This window comes from Anopheles coluzzii, chromosome 3 (genome assembly GCF_943734685.1).
Source record: "Anopheles coluzzii chromosome 3, AcolN3, whole genome shotgun sequence".
In the NCBI taxonomy this organism is placed as follows: Eukaryota; Metazoa; Arthropoda; class Insecta; order Diptera; family Culicidae; genus Anopheles; species Anopheles coluzzii.
In genome coordinates, this window is record NC_064671.1 from 61,064,014 (window position 1) to 61,084,400 (window position 20,387).

The 20,387-nt window shown below is 39.7% G+C and overlaps 1 protein-coding gene across 1 annotated transcript in view; it reads left to right on the forward strand.

Moving 5' to 3' along the window:
- Positions 1-20,387, forward strand: part of LOC120956771 (tetraspanin-2A) — a 58,854-nt gene that overhangs the window by 16,002 nt on the left and 22,465 nt on the right. Inside the window, exon 2 of the mRNA XM_040378497.2 lies at positions 18,433-18,630. Coding sequence (XP_040234431.1) covers positions 18,433-18,630 — 198 coding nt within the window. The remainder of the gene's footprint in view (positions 1-18,432; positions 18,631-20,387) is intronic.

Consider the following 20,387-nt stretch of genomic DNA (forward strand, 5'->3'; position numbering starts at 1 on the left):
ACACGCAATTTCCGGCGTAACAAACGTCTAGAATCGCCCTGTGAGGGAAGCAAGAGCGGGCGTGTGAAGAAAACAGATGAAGGGTTCGAGCTCAAACGAGTTTATCTAGTATCAGTGATGCATCACGTGGAAGGATTTTGAATATTTTACGGCTCGAAAAATGGAGTTGATTGTTGTTTATTGTAAGATAGGAGGTATATATTACATTCTAGTTGCATTTGTAGTGTAAGTATTTTAATAACATAATTGTATGGGTTTTAACAAGAACAATGTTAAATCTGTTACTTTCAGCGCTCTAAACGATATTTCTTAACATAAAAACAAACTATACTAATGTGTTTTAACTAAATTTCTAACGAAGTCTTACATTTCTGAGTTGCGAGCTCAACATTGGTTTTTTTGTGGTTTATTTCTTTTTCTTATTATACAATTATCTATAAAGGAGCATGTTCTCTGCGACACATTAATGGGCAACGAACATACCCAACGGCGCAGAAAACATCATCTCTCCCGAGCAAATGTAACGTTTTCGTTACAGGAACAGAATCAACGCTTTCAGGGTGTTTCAAAGAAATCCCGCTGGAAAACGTCAATTAATGTCACTGAAGACGGACGTACATGCGCGAACTTTCCCTGCTCTGTTACGGAAGTGAATAAGAGATGCTTCTTGTGCCCATTTTGTGGAGTGTTCCCTTTACTGGACGCACTGTTGAAAATACAATGGAATTGTTTTATGTTGCTGAAGCAGAGAACTTAATTTCTCCTTGACAGCCACTGGATAGTGAGCGTTAAGCAAGGTGGATGATAAGGATGAAATTTTCATTTAATTGCTCAAGGCACATCTAGCCGCAAACTACAAGGGATGACGCGAACGTCCACATAATGGGCATACTGTGGTCACCCAAGCACGAAATTCCTTACTATTTGCGGTATGATGTTCTGTCGGTTAACTTTTGTGATTCTAGTGAACTTTTTTAGTGGGTAAAAGTGAAAAAAATACTCTGAAACCAGCTCAAAATGAAGTTGTATATTTCAGACTTCCATGTAACAACGATTATCACTAAGTTGAAAGCCATTATTGGTCAGCTAATTTTCTGAGCGTCCTTTTTCTAAGGATATCGTTTCGTAGGGAAAGAGAAGAGAAAGAAAATCTGAGCTCAATCCACTCGATTCCAAGCATTTTGGTTAAGATTTAAATTGTCCGAACTGAGTGTCACCACCAAACAGTAAGAGGAAGTATAAATCCGTTTTTTTAACTTCATTTGTCTCCGATATGCAAGGTGACCGACTATAAAAGCGAACGAAAACGGTCAAACAAAGCAGCACTCTAGCGATCATTATTGTTTGCCCATCGGTGCGAAAAAATAAATGTCGCTTGGAAAAACACCCCGCTGGACACCAATTAGAAAGTCTCGTTAAATTTAACTGTAGTGTCAAGCTCATTACTTTGAATTGCAAGTTTTGTTTTACTGATAGTTTCGCTCGCTTGTTTTAGTGTTGGTTTTCTAGAATATCAAAACGACTTACATTTTGACAAGGTGATTATGTTTTGTACATTTATCCACAAAGGGGAACGTTTTCGATCGATCGTACAAACTGTCTCTATATTGCTTCATTTGTGTTTGCTATTTTACAATGATAATAACATTTTCATCCGAAATATGCTTTGGAACCTTAGTGTGTTCGAGTAGTATGGAGAAAAGAATGACCGATCAAATATTATTCAGTAATAATTTTTAAAATAATTTTGCATGTTAGCTCTTTGCCGTTTATTCCTTGTCATTTATTGATGCTTTAAGAAACAATTTGAAGCACAAACATATGATAGTTTGTAATTTATAGAACGAAATATTTTCACTTATTGCAATATGGAATATGCTTTTGCATAGCAGGAGCTGTGCAGATTCCATTACATTTTGAGGGTTTTTTTTCGATGAGAATGTTTATGGATTGGAGGCAAAACACATTGACATAAATCTTGTCAGAAGGACGCGAAAAGCAATAATCATAACAAATTGTAGATGTCACCATGTGTTCCATGTCAGTTTTGGAAAACATTTTGCACCAGATAACAAGCGAAAACTGATTTTGATATATTTTTACTTATAATTTATAGCTGAATGTAAGGGTGTTTGGTAAGCGACAGAGGAGTAAATAAATAGCTCATTCCATACTTCTTCCTATCAGAAAAACTAAAGAAACTGAAAATGTCTACATTTCGTGTATTTGATTTGCTTTTATATATAGACAGGGCAGTTCCATCGAGCCGTGAAGGACTCAAGCTTCGTATTGACCCTCGTAGCTAGGAATAAACATTTTATAGACCAGTATGACCGCAAGATTTGTTTGGTTGACAAGAAGAAGAAAAAGATATAGACAGTATAAAACATCGTCTACTGTTACAGTTACAATACTCTAATATCTTTAACTTTTGAGAATTTCTTTCCATTTTCAAATATGATCTGCTTATTTATCAACTCGTTAATAGATGTAATTTACTGAAAAAAGCATTTTTTGTTAAATCATTTTAAACATATATTTAGGTAAATTTGAAAATTAAGTGTAGTATTAAACAGAAGAAATAACAATACAAACAAAAAGAAATTATGTATACATCAATCACGTTTTCCAAAACTAAACTGTTACCTTTTTTAATTATATAATTCTAAAAAATCAATTTTTTATCTAAAACTGTATTATTTATTTTTTAAGCGTTATTGGTACATATTTCGTTTAAAAAAAGAAAATATTGCGCATTCTATTCACCTCCCTACCTCAAACATAACCAGTCAACCCATCTCATAATCAAGTAAGATACTTAATGACTTTATTTTCCCCTCATTCAATGCGCCCAGCGCTGAACTCTGGGGCATGTTTTTATTATCATCGTGACATGCAAAACTAAAAACACACATAAAAACTGAACCTTTCCTTTTAGCATACGCCTACCCTGTCGCCGTATTCACTAATTTAGAACCACCCTGCTTGGACGATCCCTTTTCTTATTGAAACAGCAACACGCCTCCCGCACTCGCTGTTGAGCATGGGACAAAAATTATGCCACCGGGTACTGCTTGGTCATCGTTAGGCATAATATTTCCAGCATTTTAATCATCTGCCACCGTTTACTTTACGACTCTTTTAGCGGACGATCCTGTCCTTCTTGTTCGAGGGACTACCATTGGCTGGTGTAAATGAAATTAGCAAAACATTTGCCGCTGTGTGTATGTGACGGTTGTTGCTGGTGAGCGAAAAAATATCCACCCGGATACCGTGGGCAAATCGTAACTTGTTGAATTTTACAGGTTGTTTCCTGAATATTTCATCACCGTCGCCACAGGCCTAGCGTGGTTTGTTTTTGTGGGGTAGTATGACTAGTAAAAAGATGGGCATAGCTTATTTTTGCTTGCGTTGTGGGATGATACTGGATTGCATAGCTCGTTTATTTGTTTTATTGTGTGTTTTTTTTTTTTCGGTGTCATATAATTGGCTTTAATAAATCTGCCCCAGGATGTGGTACCGGAATTGACACTTTTGCTAATGGTGTGCTGTCATCTTCCCTTGTGCGATTTGCGGATTGAGTCATACATGACGCATTGCTGTTTATTTCCTCTTTACGATGGATTTTTTTTGTTATTAAAATGTATTTTTGTTTAAAGTTTCTTGAAATTGTTTTGAGTAAAATTTGTCAAGTTCCATTTTCTTTTATTTACTTCAGTATGAGAAAGATTGTTGTACATAAATAAATGATTCCCGATTGTTGATTTGTTTATTTATTTCATAATTCATCATACTCTACCAAATTTCATTATATTAGATTATATGAAAATACGTATTCCTTATTAAACTCTCAAGACTTAGCCGGCAATAATCTGCCTCAAATAAAAAAGTGTGCTACAAATCAACTCTTAAATTCTTTGGCTTGATATACTGATTTTAATATTCTTGCATTACAAACAACTAGAACAAGCAGGATTACAAAAATGTGATTTTATTATGATTGTTTATTATTTTGTTTGAGCTTTTTTCCGTTTCCATGAAAGCATGTTGCTTCAAATTTAGAAGGGAAAAGATCTAAATTGTTTTTTTAGCTTATGTAAATTTAAAGCAAGTTATCAGTTTATATTTACTTAGTTATTTATTTACTTACCAACAAATGTGTCTTGCACTCTTGTAAAACCTAACCTACACCTAAACCCTAAATTATTACCCCCTTAACACCTCCATTGATACAGTGTCGCCAAAATTGAAGATTAATAGAATGTTCTCTTTAAATGGATTGGTCGTTAAATTAAAATCAAAGGATGGGACCATGTATTGAATTGCCTTGTCATAGCTAGTAACGGTTCGTTGTATCCATATAAGGTACGCCTGTTCTCGCCGACAAGTAATTTACGAGAGCGAAGGGGTCTTAAAGACGCTTAGATATTGATCTTCTCTAGTAACAGGTTGGCTGATAAGTCCCCGGTCTGACACATAGATGGCGCCGCTAGTATGAAATGCATATTTTTTTATATAGTACCAACCTTCAAATGATTCGTGTCAAAATTTGACGTCTGTATGTCAATTAGTTTGTTAGACAGAGCGTCTTTTGTCAAGCAACTTTTGTTATTTTGTTGTTCCACCAAGACAACGCACCGTGCCACAAGTCATTGAGAACGATGGCAAAAATTCATGAATTGGGCTTCGAATTGCTTCCCCACCCACCGTATTCTCCAGATCTGGCCCCCAGCGACTTTTTCTTGTTCTCAGACCTCAAAAGGATGCTCGCAGGGAAAAAAATTTGGCTGCAATGAAGAGGTGGTCGCCGAAGCTGAGGCCTATTTTGAGGCAAAACCGAAGGAGTATCAAAAAATTGGAAGGTCGTTATTAACGTTGTATCGCTCTAGAAGGGAACTATGTTGAATAATAAAAACGAATTTTGACAAAAAAAAAGTGTTTTTCTTTGTTAGACCGGGGACTTATCAGCCAACCAGTTAAATAAGGGAAGTCTAATTTTTTTTTTAATATTTTGGCTACAAATACACATTGGTTATCATTAAAACGGTGTTAGAGCGTCTGTAGGGCAAGCAGAAGGCAACGAGAGCGATAATTTGGCTTGGTTGTAAATCCTTTGAATTGGTCGCCTTTTAAAGCAAGTCTTGTAAACTTCCATTGTATTCCCCCTATTCTGTTAATCATCGTAGTGCAATTCGGGAACCAAAGAATTGAGCAATACTCCACGCACGAGCGCACAAGACCAGTAAACTACGACTTAAGACATAAGACATCATTACATTCACGGAATTGTCGAAAGATAAAGCCTAGCATTTTGTATGCCTTGTTAACAGTGTTGTCAATATGTAAACGGAAATTTAAACTAGAGTTTAGAAACACCTAGATCAACTAGTAACACCTAGATCACAGACTTCCATGCGACACTGCCTAACAACGAATAATTATACTTGATCGTTTTTTAGTCTATCAAACGTAATAATGAAACATTTAACAAGGGCTAAATCTAGATCATTTTTTAGACACCAAGTACCAAACCCATTTATAATATTTTGAAGGATTATGCAATCGGTAGGTCTCTTAACTGATAAAAAGAGTTTGACATCGTCAGCATACATCAAAAACAATTATCAGGCGGCACACAATAAGTTAAATCATTAAAAATTATAATAAATAGAAAAGGTCCTAAATTACTACCTTGCGGGACACCGGAAGAGCTAATAAATTCTGCAGAATTAGTGTTTTCGATTTTAACTTAATAACGCCTATTTTAGATATACGAATTTATCCATGATACTGTATGCTGAGAAAACTCTATGTATTCAAGGCAAGTAGTTTATGGTTAACACTATCAAAGGCCGCTTTAAGGTCGATATATTAACACTCTTATTTAGCTTGAAATCAAAACATGTTAGGTTTCTTTATTACGTTTATTGCCAATATCAATTTATTAGCATAACTAGCTATGCTTTGTTTCTTTATCATTATAACCTGTCAGAATATCCACTATTTTATTAGAATTACGGATTGAATTGACATATTATATGTACAAATATGTTTTACAATGGGTAGGAGAATAAAGATGATTTTATTTGAAATTAAGTTGTTGTCAAAATAGTTATCTATCAAACTAAAAGAAATTTTTAATCGTTATCATTTTTCAGGGTACATCAAGTTTTATTTAGTTGATAAAAATTAGTCTCCATCTTTAAGTTAAACATTTTTATTTTATCTGTTCTATGCTCATTACAGAATTCGTAGTATTTTTTTAATTCATAGCTTTGTGATATTAACTGGCCAATGTTATTAATTTATTATTCAGAAAGAACGGCTTCGGCCGTATTGCTTAGCTGGTCAATGTTTACATGAAAACATTATCTAGCAAATCCTGGAATTAAAGAATTTATGAACTTTATTTTTTACACAATTTTCACAAATCTACACAATTTAAAATGCTGTAAAAAATGTCTCCAAGCATTAATATCCTTTAATTTTTTATAGTGATGTATTCAATTGTTGAGATCTGTACGTGTATCTGTTTGAGTTAATGTGATGTATTCAATTCAGTCTGAATGTCTGATAGGGATTATAATGTGTTAAATAGTATAGTTGGAGAAAAACTAATTTTAGAATGCAAATAAAACCATTTTAATTGTACCCAATTTTTTGTGCTTTTCCAATTAAAATATATAATTTAACTCTTAATGTCTTTATGTCAATGTCATAGCTATAGTTTATAGTTGTAACAAAAAAATGAATCGTTTACTGTACAGCACAAGCAACATAAATCTCAACAAATTTGCGTTTATGTCGTACGACATTGAAAATTTCGCCCTTAGTTGTGAGCGTTAGTTAATTCAAAACGCGTTACGCGGGTGAATTTGCTCCCTAGCATCACGTTTTCTCAGGTGTGCGAAATTATGATTCCAGTAAAACATGTTTTCCAGGAAGCAAATGGCACTGAAGAATGCTTTTATGCACATAATTTTCTTGGCAACACTGAGGATGGCCAACCAGAAAGACGGTGAAAAATGATACAACATGCAATTAGCGTAATGTGTCTAGCCTAGCTCATAATTCAACGAAAATTAGAACTCATATATTTTGCATGCGGTAGTTCATCGAAGTAAGAGAAAGTCGTTTGCTTGAGTTCAATTTCTTACCATTAACTGGCACGCAGCACACATCGCTTTTTCGTTGGATCTGTATTTTATTTTGTACATTTCGGTTGGTGCTCCTTCTCCAGGGACCGTTTCGAGTCAAAAAAAGAAAAAAAGGACGAAGTGCTCGGGTTTTGCACACGCCTGCGATGAATGATTTATAGGCGTTATTGCAAAAAGTAAACCCCATCAAGCATTTATCAATATACGTGCAGAGTGGAAGCGTCTCTGGCCAAGCAGGCCAGTCGGTAGCAATATTGGGGGATGTATTTGGGATCAATAATTTTCATCTCTACGCTGATGGACGTTCCGGAGTTGACCTCGCTGGTCCGGGAGCTGTGAGTCAAACATTTTTCAATCATTTTCGAGCGTTATTCGATTCTGGAGGGTTTTCTCGTTATTTTGGGTTTTTTTCTCGATAAACCAGTATATCTTACATTGCGAACGAAAAAAGGGTTCAACATTTTTTTTATTAAACTGGTTGAATATTTCCAATACTTGCATCAAGTGGGGTTGTAAATGATAGTTACACCATTTCACTGTGCATTTGTTGGCCCTCACAAGCCCAGCTCTACGTATACTCGCATCGAACTTTTTGGAACATTTACCAAGGTAGTATCCACGCAAGCAATTTCTCTCAGTTCGAGGAAAGTTTTTGAAATATTCCACCGGTCAGATTTTCAGACTTTTGACTTGTTGAAGTTTAGGGGTTTTATTTGGTTCTTTGGCCCTTGCCATACGTTAACGCTTCAAGTGTTTGATTTTCGCTACTATTTTGGCGGTCATTACGGTTCGCCACTGTTATTTGGCTGCATCGACGACGAATGGCGTGGTGGAAAAATGCAACACCAACAACGACAATGACAAAGTAGTAATAACAACCAAGCAGAACCAAACTGTCAACCAGCTCACAGCTACAACCGGTTTCCACACAGAAAATGTTATTTATGAGCAACAATATGACATCGGAAACCGAGGGCAGTAAAACATGGCACGAAGGAGGGGTAAAAATGAAAGCAGAAACTGCTGAAGCATAGTGGCAGGTCAGAAATTCAAACCATTCGATACACGGTGTTCGGGCTCTGCATTCAGGCAGTATGGGTTGTTACACTGTACGTTGTTTTCCGTAAAAAAAAAACGACCAACTGATGAAAAACTTCGCATGCAATAGTAGGAACGTGTGTGCGCGTTTGAAATGAATGAAAAAAGTCCTGGCAAACCATCTCCATCTCTCCATCTCCCCAAACAACACCCTCCTGCCTTTACTTTCTGCCTACTGTGTGCATTTCCACCGGAGGATTGAAAAAGTAATAAAATTTTAATCGAATTCCATTGTTCCGGCGTCGATCGGCACACAATACCCTTGGATGGTGCAAGACGAACGAAGGTGAATAACAAAATAAAACACAGGAAACTACTGCGTTATCACTATTGACCACTAAGTGACACTAAAACGGTTGGGTTGAGCTTTCGGTAACCAATGTTGCCAATGGTTTTGTCCACTCGTATGCAAAATTTGTCTCTGCGTAGCAGACAAAACCGCATGCACCATGCAAGAAATGATTTAATTTGTCAGCTCAATTGAATGATCCCAGATAGCCCCTCGAAAGCGGTGAAAACGGTGGGCGGTGGGGAGGAACTAGCAATTTGGTTTCGTGTTTGGTTGATTTTTAATGTTACCTTGCATGGTAGAGTCCCTGTTGTTTCGTTGCAATGAAATTCGATTTACATCTTCTTAACATACATCATATTAAGCATATATGAATTTATAGAAGTGCTTAAATGATAGCAATTAGCAACAAGTTTTATTTGTTACATGCATACATTAGTCGTGATAATTGTGTTGTTTTTTGACAAAAAGTTGAATATTTACCGATTATAGGAATTACTCGAACGCATTATGTTTGACAGATTTTATTGAACGCTAAGGATCCACCTTATCATGCTCAGTCGTCACGGCTTTACTATATGCCCGTCATGGGTTCAAGCCTCGTATGGACCGTGACGCCTGACGTACTGAGGGGTCTTGTAATATGTCACCGATACACAAGCTCGTTAAAGATTAAAGGTAGCGTTTGTTTTACTACGATTATTGCGTTCAAGAAGGAGAAGAATAAGAGGGATGGACTTTTGTGATAGGCAGTTATAATTATACCCTTATATAATGCAAGATATTATACGCATAAGAGATGATAAAGGAACAAAAGAGATGGGAACAAAAAAATACAGTTGCTGTTAGTTAATATCGAGCTCGATTATAATACAGACAGTTCCCTGTTACGGGGCAGACTATCCGGTTGTATAACATCGAGCCTGTATTAAATGATATCTGGGAAAGAAGCCAACATAAATTTGTCTGAAATATTTCACGCCAACATCTATCTGTCTGACATATTGTATGGTGCGATGACATTTAATGTAATGCCATTTTTTGGGCACACATTCCGTGAAAATATTTACCCTGAAACAGCGGTCGGCCAACTTTTGAGGCAAAGGGCCAAATTTAGTAAATGATCTAAAGCCGCGGGCCAGGAGAATGCGGTTTTTCTATTATTGTGATTTAATTATTACATTATATAATTTTAGAAAAAAACAATAATTGGTTAATGATATCAAGCAATGTGATTGGAATTATTGCTGTTTTCCTATAATTGTGTCACCCAAGTATGGTTAAACATTGAAAATACGTACCTACTCAAATTTAATATGCAAAAAAATAAATCATCAAATCTCGTATGCGACCTCCATTTCGATAGTCTCATTGTGGTGTTAAAATAATGATAAAATTACATAACGGTAACATTAGAAAATGGACAACAATTGTCGATTTTTTATGGGTTTATCTTAACCCGCACTATTCTCTCTCTGTTGTTGGCCTGCTTGGCCTGTTGGCACGTCGATGTGACATGGCTCAGTCAACAATAATTCTCCAGGATGCTCGGTCCCTGGCTGCAGTCTCCCATCCATGCAGACACCCAATCTCCGTCAGGTCTCGCTTCACCTGGTCCAGCCATCGAGTTCGCTGTGCTCCCATGCACCTTATACCGAACTGAGGATCGCTGTCGAACACCTTCTTGGTGGGGCATGAGTCCGGCATCCTCATGACATGCCCCAGCCATCATATCCTGCCAGCCTTCGCCACCGTCAGGATGCTCCATGCTCGAACGCATCGCCAAAGATGGTCCGGAGGATGCGTCGCTTAAACACGCCCAGAGCGTTTGCATCCTCCGCTCGGATGGTCTTGGATTCGTGTCCGTAGAGGACCAACGGGCGAATCAATGTGCGTTATATCTCACATTTCGTGCGGACTCGAAGTCTTCTGGATCTCAGCAGTCGATGAAGCCCACAATTTGCACGATTCCCCTGCACAATGCGTTTCCTGATTTCGCTGCTGATGTCGTTTTCCGAAGTAACGACCGTCACGAGATAGCAAAACTCTTTTACCACCTCGAGACTGTCGCCGTCAACTAATACACTGTTTCCCAGATGGTCTGAGTCACCGGCAAGCAGGTACTTCGTCTTCGTCGCATTGATTCTCATTGCATTGAATACGTTAATTGCACTTTGAGTGGTAGTATCCCATTAGTTAGCAGACCTCTATCAGTCGAACTCTAACCATGATGGCCAAAAAGGTGAATCAAAAGCGTGCGCGATCAAAGAATGGCACCCCGTAGCGTCCAAAATCGACTCCGTGCGGAAGTTTGTGGACGTCGTATATACCCGTTTTGGCATTTTGGTCGTCAACATCTTGGCACTATTAGGCAACAATCAAAGCATCGAAAGAAAACCTAGGTTCATTGAGGTTTCAAAAGAAGCTGAAATGAAGACAGAGGGTCAAGTGGCTACATTACTGCGTTAGCTGAACCGGGATATCGATGCAACCCACCAAACAGTTAAATAATACCTGGGAAACATGAAGAAACAGATCAGGAATTAGAAATCGCACCCACTGGCTTCTTTGTGACAAACAATTACGCAAAAACTCAATGCAATCATTTCAGGTGAATTTCGACCGAATTTCGATATAACACTCATATAGTCTGCAAACTGGTCCAACATCCGTCACCTGTGTCCTATCGATTTTTTTCTACGCCATCGTGATGCAAAAACTCTACTCTAACAATTTTGTAGCGAAAACTTAGGAGGAATTGATGAAAATCGAAGGTAGAACTTAAATCATGCATGTCTTCGTCCACCATGGAGGAAATTCCTAATAACTGAGGAAAGGCAATTCGCAAAGTCTTGAACATATTTGTGCAAGTAATCTGATATCATTCCCTTTGAACAGATGTATACTTACTTACTTATCCGGCGCTACAACCGCTTTGCGGTCTTGGCCTGCCTCAGGAGTGTCCGAAACCGCTCACGGTCTCGCGCCTTCGTCTGCCAGTCCGTTATCCCGGCCTTAATAGCGGACGCCTCCACGCCATCTTGCCACCTCAATTTGGGCCTACCACGCCTCCTCTGTCCTTGTGGACGGCCTAAAAAGACTTTACGGGCTGGGTCGTCCGTTTCCATGCGTACAACATGGCCAGCCCACCGGAGCCTGGCGAGCTTAATACGCTGTACGACAGTGAGGTCGCCGTACATCTCGTATAGCTCGTCATTGTAGCGGCTCCTCCATTGTCCTTCCAAACATACGGGGCCAAGTATCCTTCTGAGCATCTTCCTCTCGAACGCGGCTAAGAGGGCTTCGTCAGATTTGGACAGTGTCCATGTCTCAGAGGCGTATGTGAGTACTGGTACTATATAGGTACTATATAGTTCCAGCTTCGTCCGTCGCGACAGGTTCTTTGAGGTGAACTGCTTTTTCAGGCTGTAGATGTATAGTAAATGTAAAGAAATTATCTTTCCTAGTTTTTTTCTACATCCAATATCGAAAATGGCATATTTTTTCATGCAAAAGTTACGGGGATATTGACCTCGAGTTCGATACATCGTACTTTTCCAACATTTAATTAAACTACTACTATGGAATGATGCACCGTTTAATTAAAAGTTGAAAAAGTACGATGGTTTAATATAGTATACTAAAAAATCTTCAGTAATTTGTGTACGAATCGTTTCTTCCCATCTTTCAAAATCAGTCAAATCCTTTCACGGGCCGGATTGAATGTTCCCCATTTGGCCGCATTTGGCCCGCGGGCCGGACTTTGCCGACCGCTGCCCTGAAACATACTGTTTCTGCGTGGATTTTACATCGACACACCATCGCATATCATCGAATTTGGCTTAAATTTTCATGGCTTGACAATATTTGGCTCTGTCTCAAAAAGCACAGCTAAGTGCTTCTAATCGAAAAAGTGTTTGAACTCTGCGTATCTCTAGGACGCAAAGTCAAAGATTATTCTTGATTCTTGTTTTTTGTTATTATTCTATTCTCTAACACATTCTCCAGAAAATAACACAGCGTATAAGAGATAGTTCATATGTACCTTCTACTCGAAATTCATTCTTGCCATATATGGATCGATACACTTAAAGAAGCATCCATTTGCTTGCTAGAATGTAGCCTCACTTATATGCTAAATTTTGATGCAAAGTTGGTGGCTGTATCTGAAACGACCTGAAAGCCTTATATTGTCTCATAACCCATAAACCCCTAACTAAGCATATTGTCTGCCCCACAGCCGGCAGCAACCCGATCCATTCATCTTTTAAAATATGCTAATGATTGCATAAATTCGACACAATCTTCATATCTGCCAGATCTGTCTGATCATAATCATTTTACATTTACCGTCCCTATCCAGCAAAGGGTAAAAAAGGATAAGCTTGAAGTTATTCTCAGGCACACCAAATGAATTCTACGGCTCAGTAAATCCACTCAAATACGCTCAATGGTATGGCTTCTCTGGAAAGTGAGGGAAGCCAATGTTAATAATTCACCAGTTTCAAAAAACCCAGCCCTCGTGGAAGGGCAAGAACCAATGGCGGCTGGTTCCGATGAAGCCTGCCGAAAACTTAACAATCTCACTACCCCGCACAGTGATGGCAGCTCGTTCGTCTGACAGATTGTGAACATGAAACTAACCGGACGGTACGATCTGGTGCGGGTTCGGTGCGAGTGGGAAGCAATTTCTCTATTACTGCTCAACCAACCGACCAGCCAGCCAACCAGCCAGCCAACCAACCAACCATCCGGGACCGTACCGGTCGGAGAAAAGAGGAATGGTTAGAAATAAATCTCATTTCGTGATTTTAGAGACAATCGCATGAATAATAGAAGGACAACCCCAATTGTGCCTCGCACCGCAGGTTTTGCATGTTTCGATCGGGCCCCGAAACAGAGGTCATCCGGTAACATGAGGTGGGATAGTGTTGGCTGAGTTTGTACCGCTCAGCCTTGTCTTTGTCTCCCTTTCACCGTTCCATCAAACCCTTGCTTCCGAGGCTGGGGGCCAATCCCACTTCCATCAAGCAACGCATTATACATCACCACTCAACTGTTGTCCTTTTCCTTTTGTGGGCCCCTTTTTCTTTCCCCGTTCCTCTGACGCTAACCACACGGTCATTTTGTAACGGAAGGCATGGAGCGAAAGAACGATACGAAATTAGGACGAATCGGTTTTATCCCGATGCCGTTGGATATCGTATGCCATCCATCCTTGGGCACCGTGATTCCACTGCTTTCTTTTCCGTATGCCCAAACACACCCCGTACAGAAGTCAAGTTCATTTCCATTTTCAGTTTTCGGTAGTGAAAATATTCTCCTAATGGTGATTACATTCGCTTCGCCCGGGCACCCCTTCGATCGGGCTTGATTGTAGCTGTAAGGGGAGCGATTATTATGCTTTTTCAAACAGAAGGTTCCTATTCTTATGTTTCAATCAAACAGAACGAACTGTACAGCACAATATTGCTCTGTTTTTCCATCCCGTTCCAGGAGACGCTTGATGAGCAGCGTCCCAATCGAAAGCCAATCTAGTGCGAGTGATGAGTGGAGATGCTTTCTGATTTCTATTTACACATTCCCCAAAATGACTTCCCAGTAGAGCCGGGATTTCCCTTTGGGGCTTAATATTGCGTCCGATTCGTCAAGTGCGTTGGCGGAGCAGTTGGTTATCGACACGCGGCATGTCCGGCGAGAAAGGATGTAGATGAGATTCATACTTTACCGTCGCTGTAGAGGAGTGAAAAAAGATTCCTTTCATTCGTCAACCGGTGCGTTCCCTTCCCGGCCATCTTTCGGCGTCTAATGGAAAATCATCGATTCTGTTCCGTCACTGTATCGACGGGGAAGGAGGGCTATATAATACGAGGCTACCGAAACACGAGGCTAGTATGGGAATCGTATCGGCACTGGCGATGTGTCCAGAATTTATAAAGCAACAATGGCAACCCTCACGTCTAGAAAGGATTTTTACCCATTCCTCTCAACGCGGGCTTTTGAGACCGGTATGGTTCTATTAAATAAAATAACTTTTCACCATATCCTCACCGGGAGGGACACGATGCTTTGGGTGTAGCCACGTTTTCCGTTGCGTCTGCAAGGCGATGGTGCCGGCGCCCCCTGGGGGGAATTGCGTCCGAGGTCCGTGTTGTCCCTTTTTTTTGGCTGCGGGTGTGATGTGAAATTTATATTTTCTCACATTGCCCTCTGCACGCTTGTCGGAAAGCCGAAAATGACCAAAGGATCATGGGTTTGCCACCCATCTCCCGAGTGTTGGGATGAATATGCCACCTCCCCTTACAGCATAAGGGAAGCTATCCATTGGGTTTGGGCATGGGAATTAAGCTCCCCCGCCGGTACCGGATATCTTCATCTTCATCGGAAAGGATGCCTCGATTTCCCGAACCAAAACCGGAGGCCGTAGATAAATTTACGAATAATTGAGCTCCCGAAGGATTGGACACTATACCCGTCGTTGGAGATTGCTTTCCCGCATTGGGCAGGAATTCAATGAAAGCTACGCATAAAAATGAGCAAAACATGCCGTTGATGGTAATAGTACAAGAAAAAAAAAACATGCGTAAATCGAGGTAAAATCATTCATTTACCCTTGTACGGATGCCACACGGGCACATTAACGTGCCGGGATGGAGTATCGTATCGGAGCGACCATTACGCGAGCAGTTGAATACCGAAGGCCAATTCCGTGACACGTGATGTGATGAATATAAATGAACCACCACCTTCATTCGTCCCGAGGCCGTCTGGGACTGGGCCGGTTGGGAAAGAGTTGGTATGAGGGTCAGGAACAAGTCATGTCTTCTCCCGTTGATATGACGGATTTCGGGAATGGAATGGAACCAGTGTACCAGAAAGATGCTCATTCATTGGACCGTTGATGTTGCAAACCGCACCGACACAGGATGGATGAGATGCGCTTTGTCCTGTGTTATTCGGGGATTGGTTGTTCTTTCTTTTTTTCTGCCTGCCGCCCGTCGTATAAAACCTGCTTGAATGATAATTCAAGAGTTGATTAAAAATTCGACACAACTTTCCATTTCAATGCATATGAAATGAGGCTCGGTGTCGAGGTTTGAGAAACATCGGGTGCCTGAAGCTTTGCTCAAGCCACACCTATAATGCGAGAGCAAAAGGATCGAAACACACCTCCGATTGCTGGGTGCTGCTATCAAAACCGTAACGAAGAGAGTCATTTGAACTAAAACCGCGCATGGAAGCCCGTATGTGGTTGAGATAAAAATCTGCAGAAATAGGTAGATTTTAATTTTGCATAGTATTAAGGATTGGCTGCTTTGCAAATCTTTCACATTTGAATTTCATCTAGAAATTGCGGGCATACAAAATGTTTAGATTCGACTTTTTTGGTAGCCAAGTTGCCTACATCAATCCGGAATAGTGTAAATATTATTAAAATGGGTAAAAAGGTTAAAATTTAATTTAACCATGCTAAGGCAATCCAAATGTACCGATGAGAAGGACTGCAATCACATTCAAAAAACAATGGTAGGTATTGTAATATTGTTTTATAATGATCTCCGATCAATATTAATATATGGAGCTAAATAGTAGAAATAAAACATTATTCATGTGAATTACATACATTTCAATAAATTACAAGACCGCTTTCGATGGATTTCGTAGCAAAGATGAAATATCTGACTGCATTTATCCGTGACATACATTATCCGTCTAGGAATCTTGTATAGAGCGGTATGACTACATGAATATTGATAATTTTAAACTTTATATAAGAATAATATTAAGATACATTTTGCAAATAATTTACTTATGATAACAGTTACTAAATCATTGAATGTGTTTCTAAATACAGTGGGAATGAATTTTCCCTGCAATTAATATTATTGCAATTTAGACGGTTTTATTGAAATAAAACAATTAATATCTCTAATCAATCCAAGGCACTTACAATCCAATATCTAAAATGAAACGTTTCAAGCCAAACTACAAAAAATCAAAATTAACATTATGCAACGAATGTTATATCAAAATGTATACATCTTCTGTACCCCTGACCAATGTTTCCGAACAAAATCATTTGGCATTTTTGCACTGCATTACACTAAAAATAACGCACGAACACAACCAAAGCACGTAACCAGAAATAGAGGTAATGTCGATTCCGTTGTCCTTTTGCAACTGGCAAATGTAAATCGTACCCCATAAAAGATCAATGCAAGAAAAACAGTATAGCCACCCATGCATAAAACCAATGTGCTACCTTCCAGAAGCGTTGCGATGAGCGAAGCAGCTCTGGCAACGGATAAGCGATGCAGAACATGCACAACACTATTCCCACACGACTTATTGGTAACATTGGCCAAACTGGACACCAATTGCTATCCTTTCGACTTCCATATTCTCGCAGCTAATGGAAACTATCATTTGTTTAAGAAGCAGCTCGAAAATGTTCACTTCATGCTGATTTACATAATGTTTTTATTCTTTACTTACCCTTTGAGGTATTTTGCCAATTTCGCATACTACGGGTCGGTGCAACGACTGAGTAGGATGGAGTAGATCGAAGAAAACTCGAAAAAAGTACGCTTATCTCTGCGTTGCTACGCTAGCTCGTTTCGGCAAACATCCAGTTCTAGTTTGACAGTGGTACTGAGATAAATTGTATTGTTGTTTAACGGTTGCCTGCTTGTGGTTGGTGGTGCAAACGACAGAATACCAAACGAGGAGGTGCTTGGCGCATGGAGACGCCCGGTTGTTCATGCGACTGGTTGATCATGGAGACGCTTGGTAGTTTACGGTCGATCGAATTCTAACACCACAACAACTTGGTGTTGGTTACGACAACAACTAGGAAAAGTAAAGGATAAATCAAAAATTTTAAAACAGTATTAAACGTTTTATGTCATTATGTATTATCTATACCATTACTAAAAAACGATCAATTAGAATGATGTAAAGATTGATGTAGAGATGACCACGTTGTAAAAAACTCTTATTTACTTTTTTAACACAACACATTTTTTAACACTTTAAGCGCCGTGTCATATGAAATCGCATGACGGTTTTGCTCACTTTGTATCTGACGCTCAGTGATTCTCTTGAGAACGAATGAGGTAGGAAAGAGAGAACGAGAACGACATGTGCTACGCCGCTTATCGCTATGAAACAAAAGAGTAATAACAATTTATATTGTTAGCACATTTATAATCTTTATTTCAAAATAATGCGATTACAGTGAGCGTAATAAGTAAATAAGTAATATATACTGATAGTTGATAAGTCTACAATTCCTCATTCTGACAAAAAAAGGCGTCAATTCTTTTCTCAATGTATTCAAGGTTTCTGAAACTTAAACAAAATTTTTGGAAATATCATTTGCTTTCAAGCTTTTAATTTTATTAAATTGTTTAAATGTTGGTTTGACATTTTATTTCATTTGCTCTAACTCTAACCTGACTCATTGCATTATTTGCGCTAGAGAGAGTTAGTTGTTTGTATGGTACTGATTCGCTGCCATGATTCGCTGGCCCATCTTCGTCCCAGAAAGGGAATCACAATCAAAGAAGGCAATGCGCGCCGCAATGCGTTGTTGTAAAATATTGCCACCCACTGGTGTAAATGGTAAGAGGAAAGAGAACTGACAAAAATGTGCAATCCGGAAACAGACGCCGAGAGTAAGCTCAGAGAAATGCAAATTATTTCCTGTTTTTCATTACACATACCCGTGTTCACCCGTGGCATTTGGCCAGTTTCCCGCTAGAAGTGGCCAGTTTAAGCTTATCTTCATCTAAATCGTGTTCTTGGACGGTAGATTACGTATTCTACAGCCGCTTCGGAGAATGTTCACTAATCGGTTTGTTTGTGGTGTATGTATGTGTGTTTCAGATCGTTGGAGCGGGACTGTTTGCGTTTACCATTTTTATTCGTGCCGAGCCCGGGTTCGATGAGTGGATCGCTATATTGGAAGTGTACGAGTACTACATAGGAGTGTATATACTGATTGGTGCCGGTGCACTGGTTATGATATTTTCCTTCCTTGGCTGCTGCTCAGCACTGATGGAGCACTCGTCTGCACTGTACCTGGTAAGTGTTATGCTAAGCAATATTACGCTTTCCTGTTCCTTTTGTTTGCATTTGAAAGTTTAGCACTGTTTGAGTAATATTTCATCATTTGCCTAACACGCACGGCCAGCTCCCAACATCTCATTATAATATAATAACCATCCCATTCTACGGAAGCAGAATCACAAACGAACGTTAGCGTCAGACAACCCGTCGCGCACCGAGACGTCTTTGGAACAAAGGCATTCGATTGACAGGACAAAAACACCACCAGGACATAATGCGCATTGGTGACAGGGCTGTGTCCTGCCAGTGACAGCTTTAATGAAACTTGCCCAATCCAGCAATCATCCTACGCTTGCCTTCGACTCCAGTGAATAATGGATTCCGCGATGGACTGCACGCCATCCGGTGGCGAACTGTCACTTAAACGCCTTCGTCGAACCAATCCCCGTACTTGTGCGCTGTATCGTTGCAGAACAATCTTTTCATGTCGATTTCATGATCCTGTTCCAAGATTCGTTTGCGACTGAAACTAGAGGTTCCGTGGTTGTGGCTTCCCGGAGAAAACTTTGATCCTCGATTCGGTGTCTAGGAAAAATAACTAATCTGGCAAGTCGGTCAATGTAACGACCGTGACATGTGCTGGAACTTGAATCGGTTGGTCAGCCGTAACGAATCATTGCAGACGAGCAAAGAAGCAAGACGTTCGAAAGTTGCGTCCCTTGAACCAGCAAAGCATTCCCAGGAATGTCTTGCCCCTACTCGGTTTGATTACATCCGATCCCAGGAAAATAGTGAGCGCCAGCGTGAGGAAAATTATAACTTATACAACATGACACTTCGGTGTCAATTAAAGCATGAATAATACAGCACAATTCCTGGCCGCAACCTAGCCGTCCATGAATACTGCATACGGCGTTCGGCTTTGCTGTCGGAACAAAGAAAATGTCCCATTTCCCCTTTTCAAAGAAAACGCGCTTGCAGCTGACAGTTTTCGGGCAGCCGTCCGTATCCGGAACCTTTCCCGGGCTAAACCAATTTCAATAATCAACCAACCGAACTAACCGATGGCGATGCATCCCCTGGTGGTAGTGCGTTTTCCAGCTTTCTTGGCACTCCCTATTTTGTTATGACAAAGCCACTCCTTTCTAGTGCCAGCTCAGCAACACCACCATTTTGTCGTTAGCGTGTTTCTTTTGTCTTCACTTTGTTTTTTTGCCCTCTTTTGCTTTCTGTATTATTAAACGTTTTCGATGGTTTCCAGCGGAAGAACACCGTGTCGCTCCTTGCCAGCAAAGATTACAATCTCAACTGCAGTGGAACCGGACGCGGCCAAACGTATAACTTTAATTGCTTTCAGTAGTGCGCCCATTGCCGTCTCGGGTGCATCGCATTTGGCTACGGTACGCGGAAGTGCAGAACTATAATGAACCTTCCGGATGGTGATTATATCTGTGTCATGGTGTGTGCGAATGTCACTTCCATCTATTGTTTTATTTAAGACGTGTTTGTTTTTACAACGTTCATTATATTCGCTCGTTATCTTTGGCGTCAGTTCAAGCAAACTATTCTTTGCTTTCAGAGGAGTCGGTAGAATTTTTATTCCTGTCAGGAAATATTGTATAATCAGCGTACAACAACAATCTTAATCTCATAGGAAAAGGTATGAAGGTTTCACGATTCATTGTTTTAGAATATTCGCCAACGAGCAATGATCTCCATGTTAAAGATCGTTTTATGTTCCGTAGACACTCATGTAAGATATACCCTCCGCT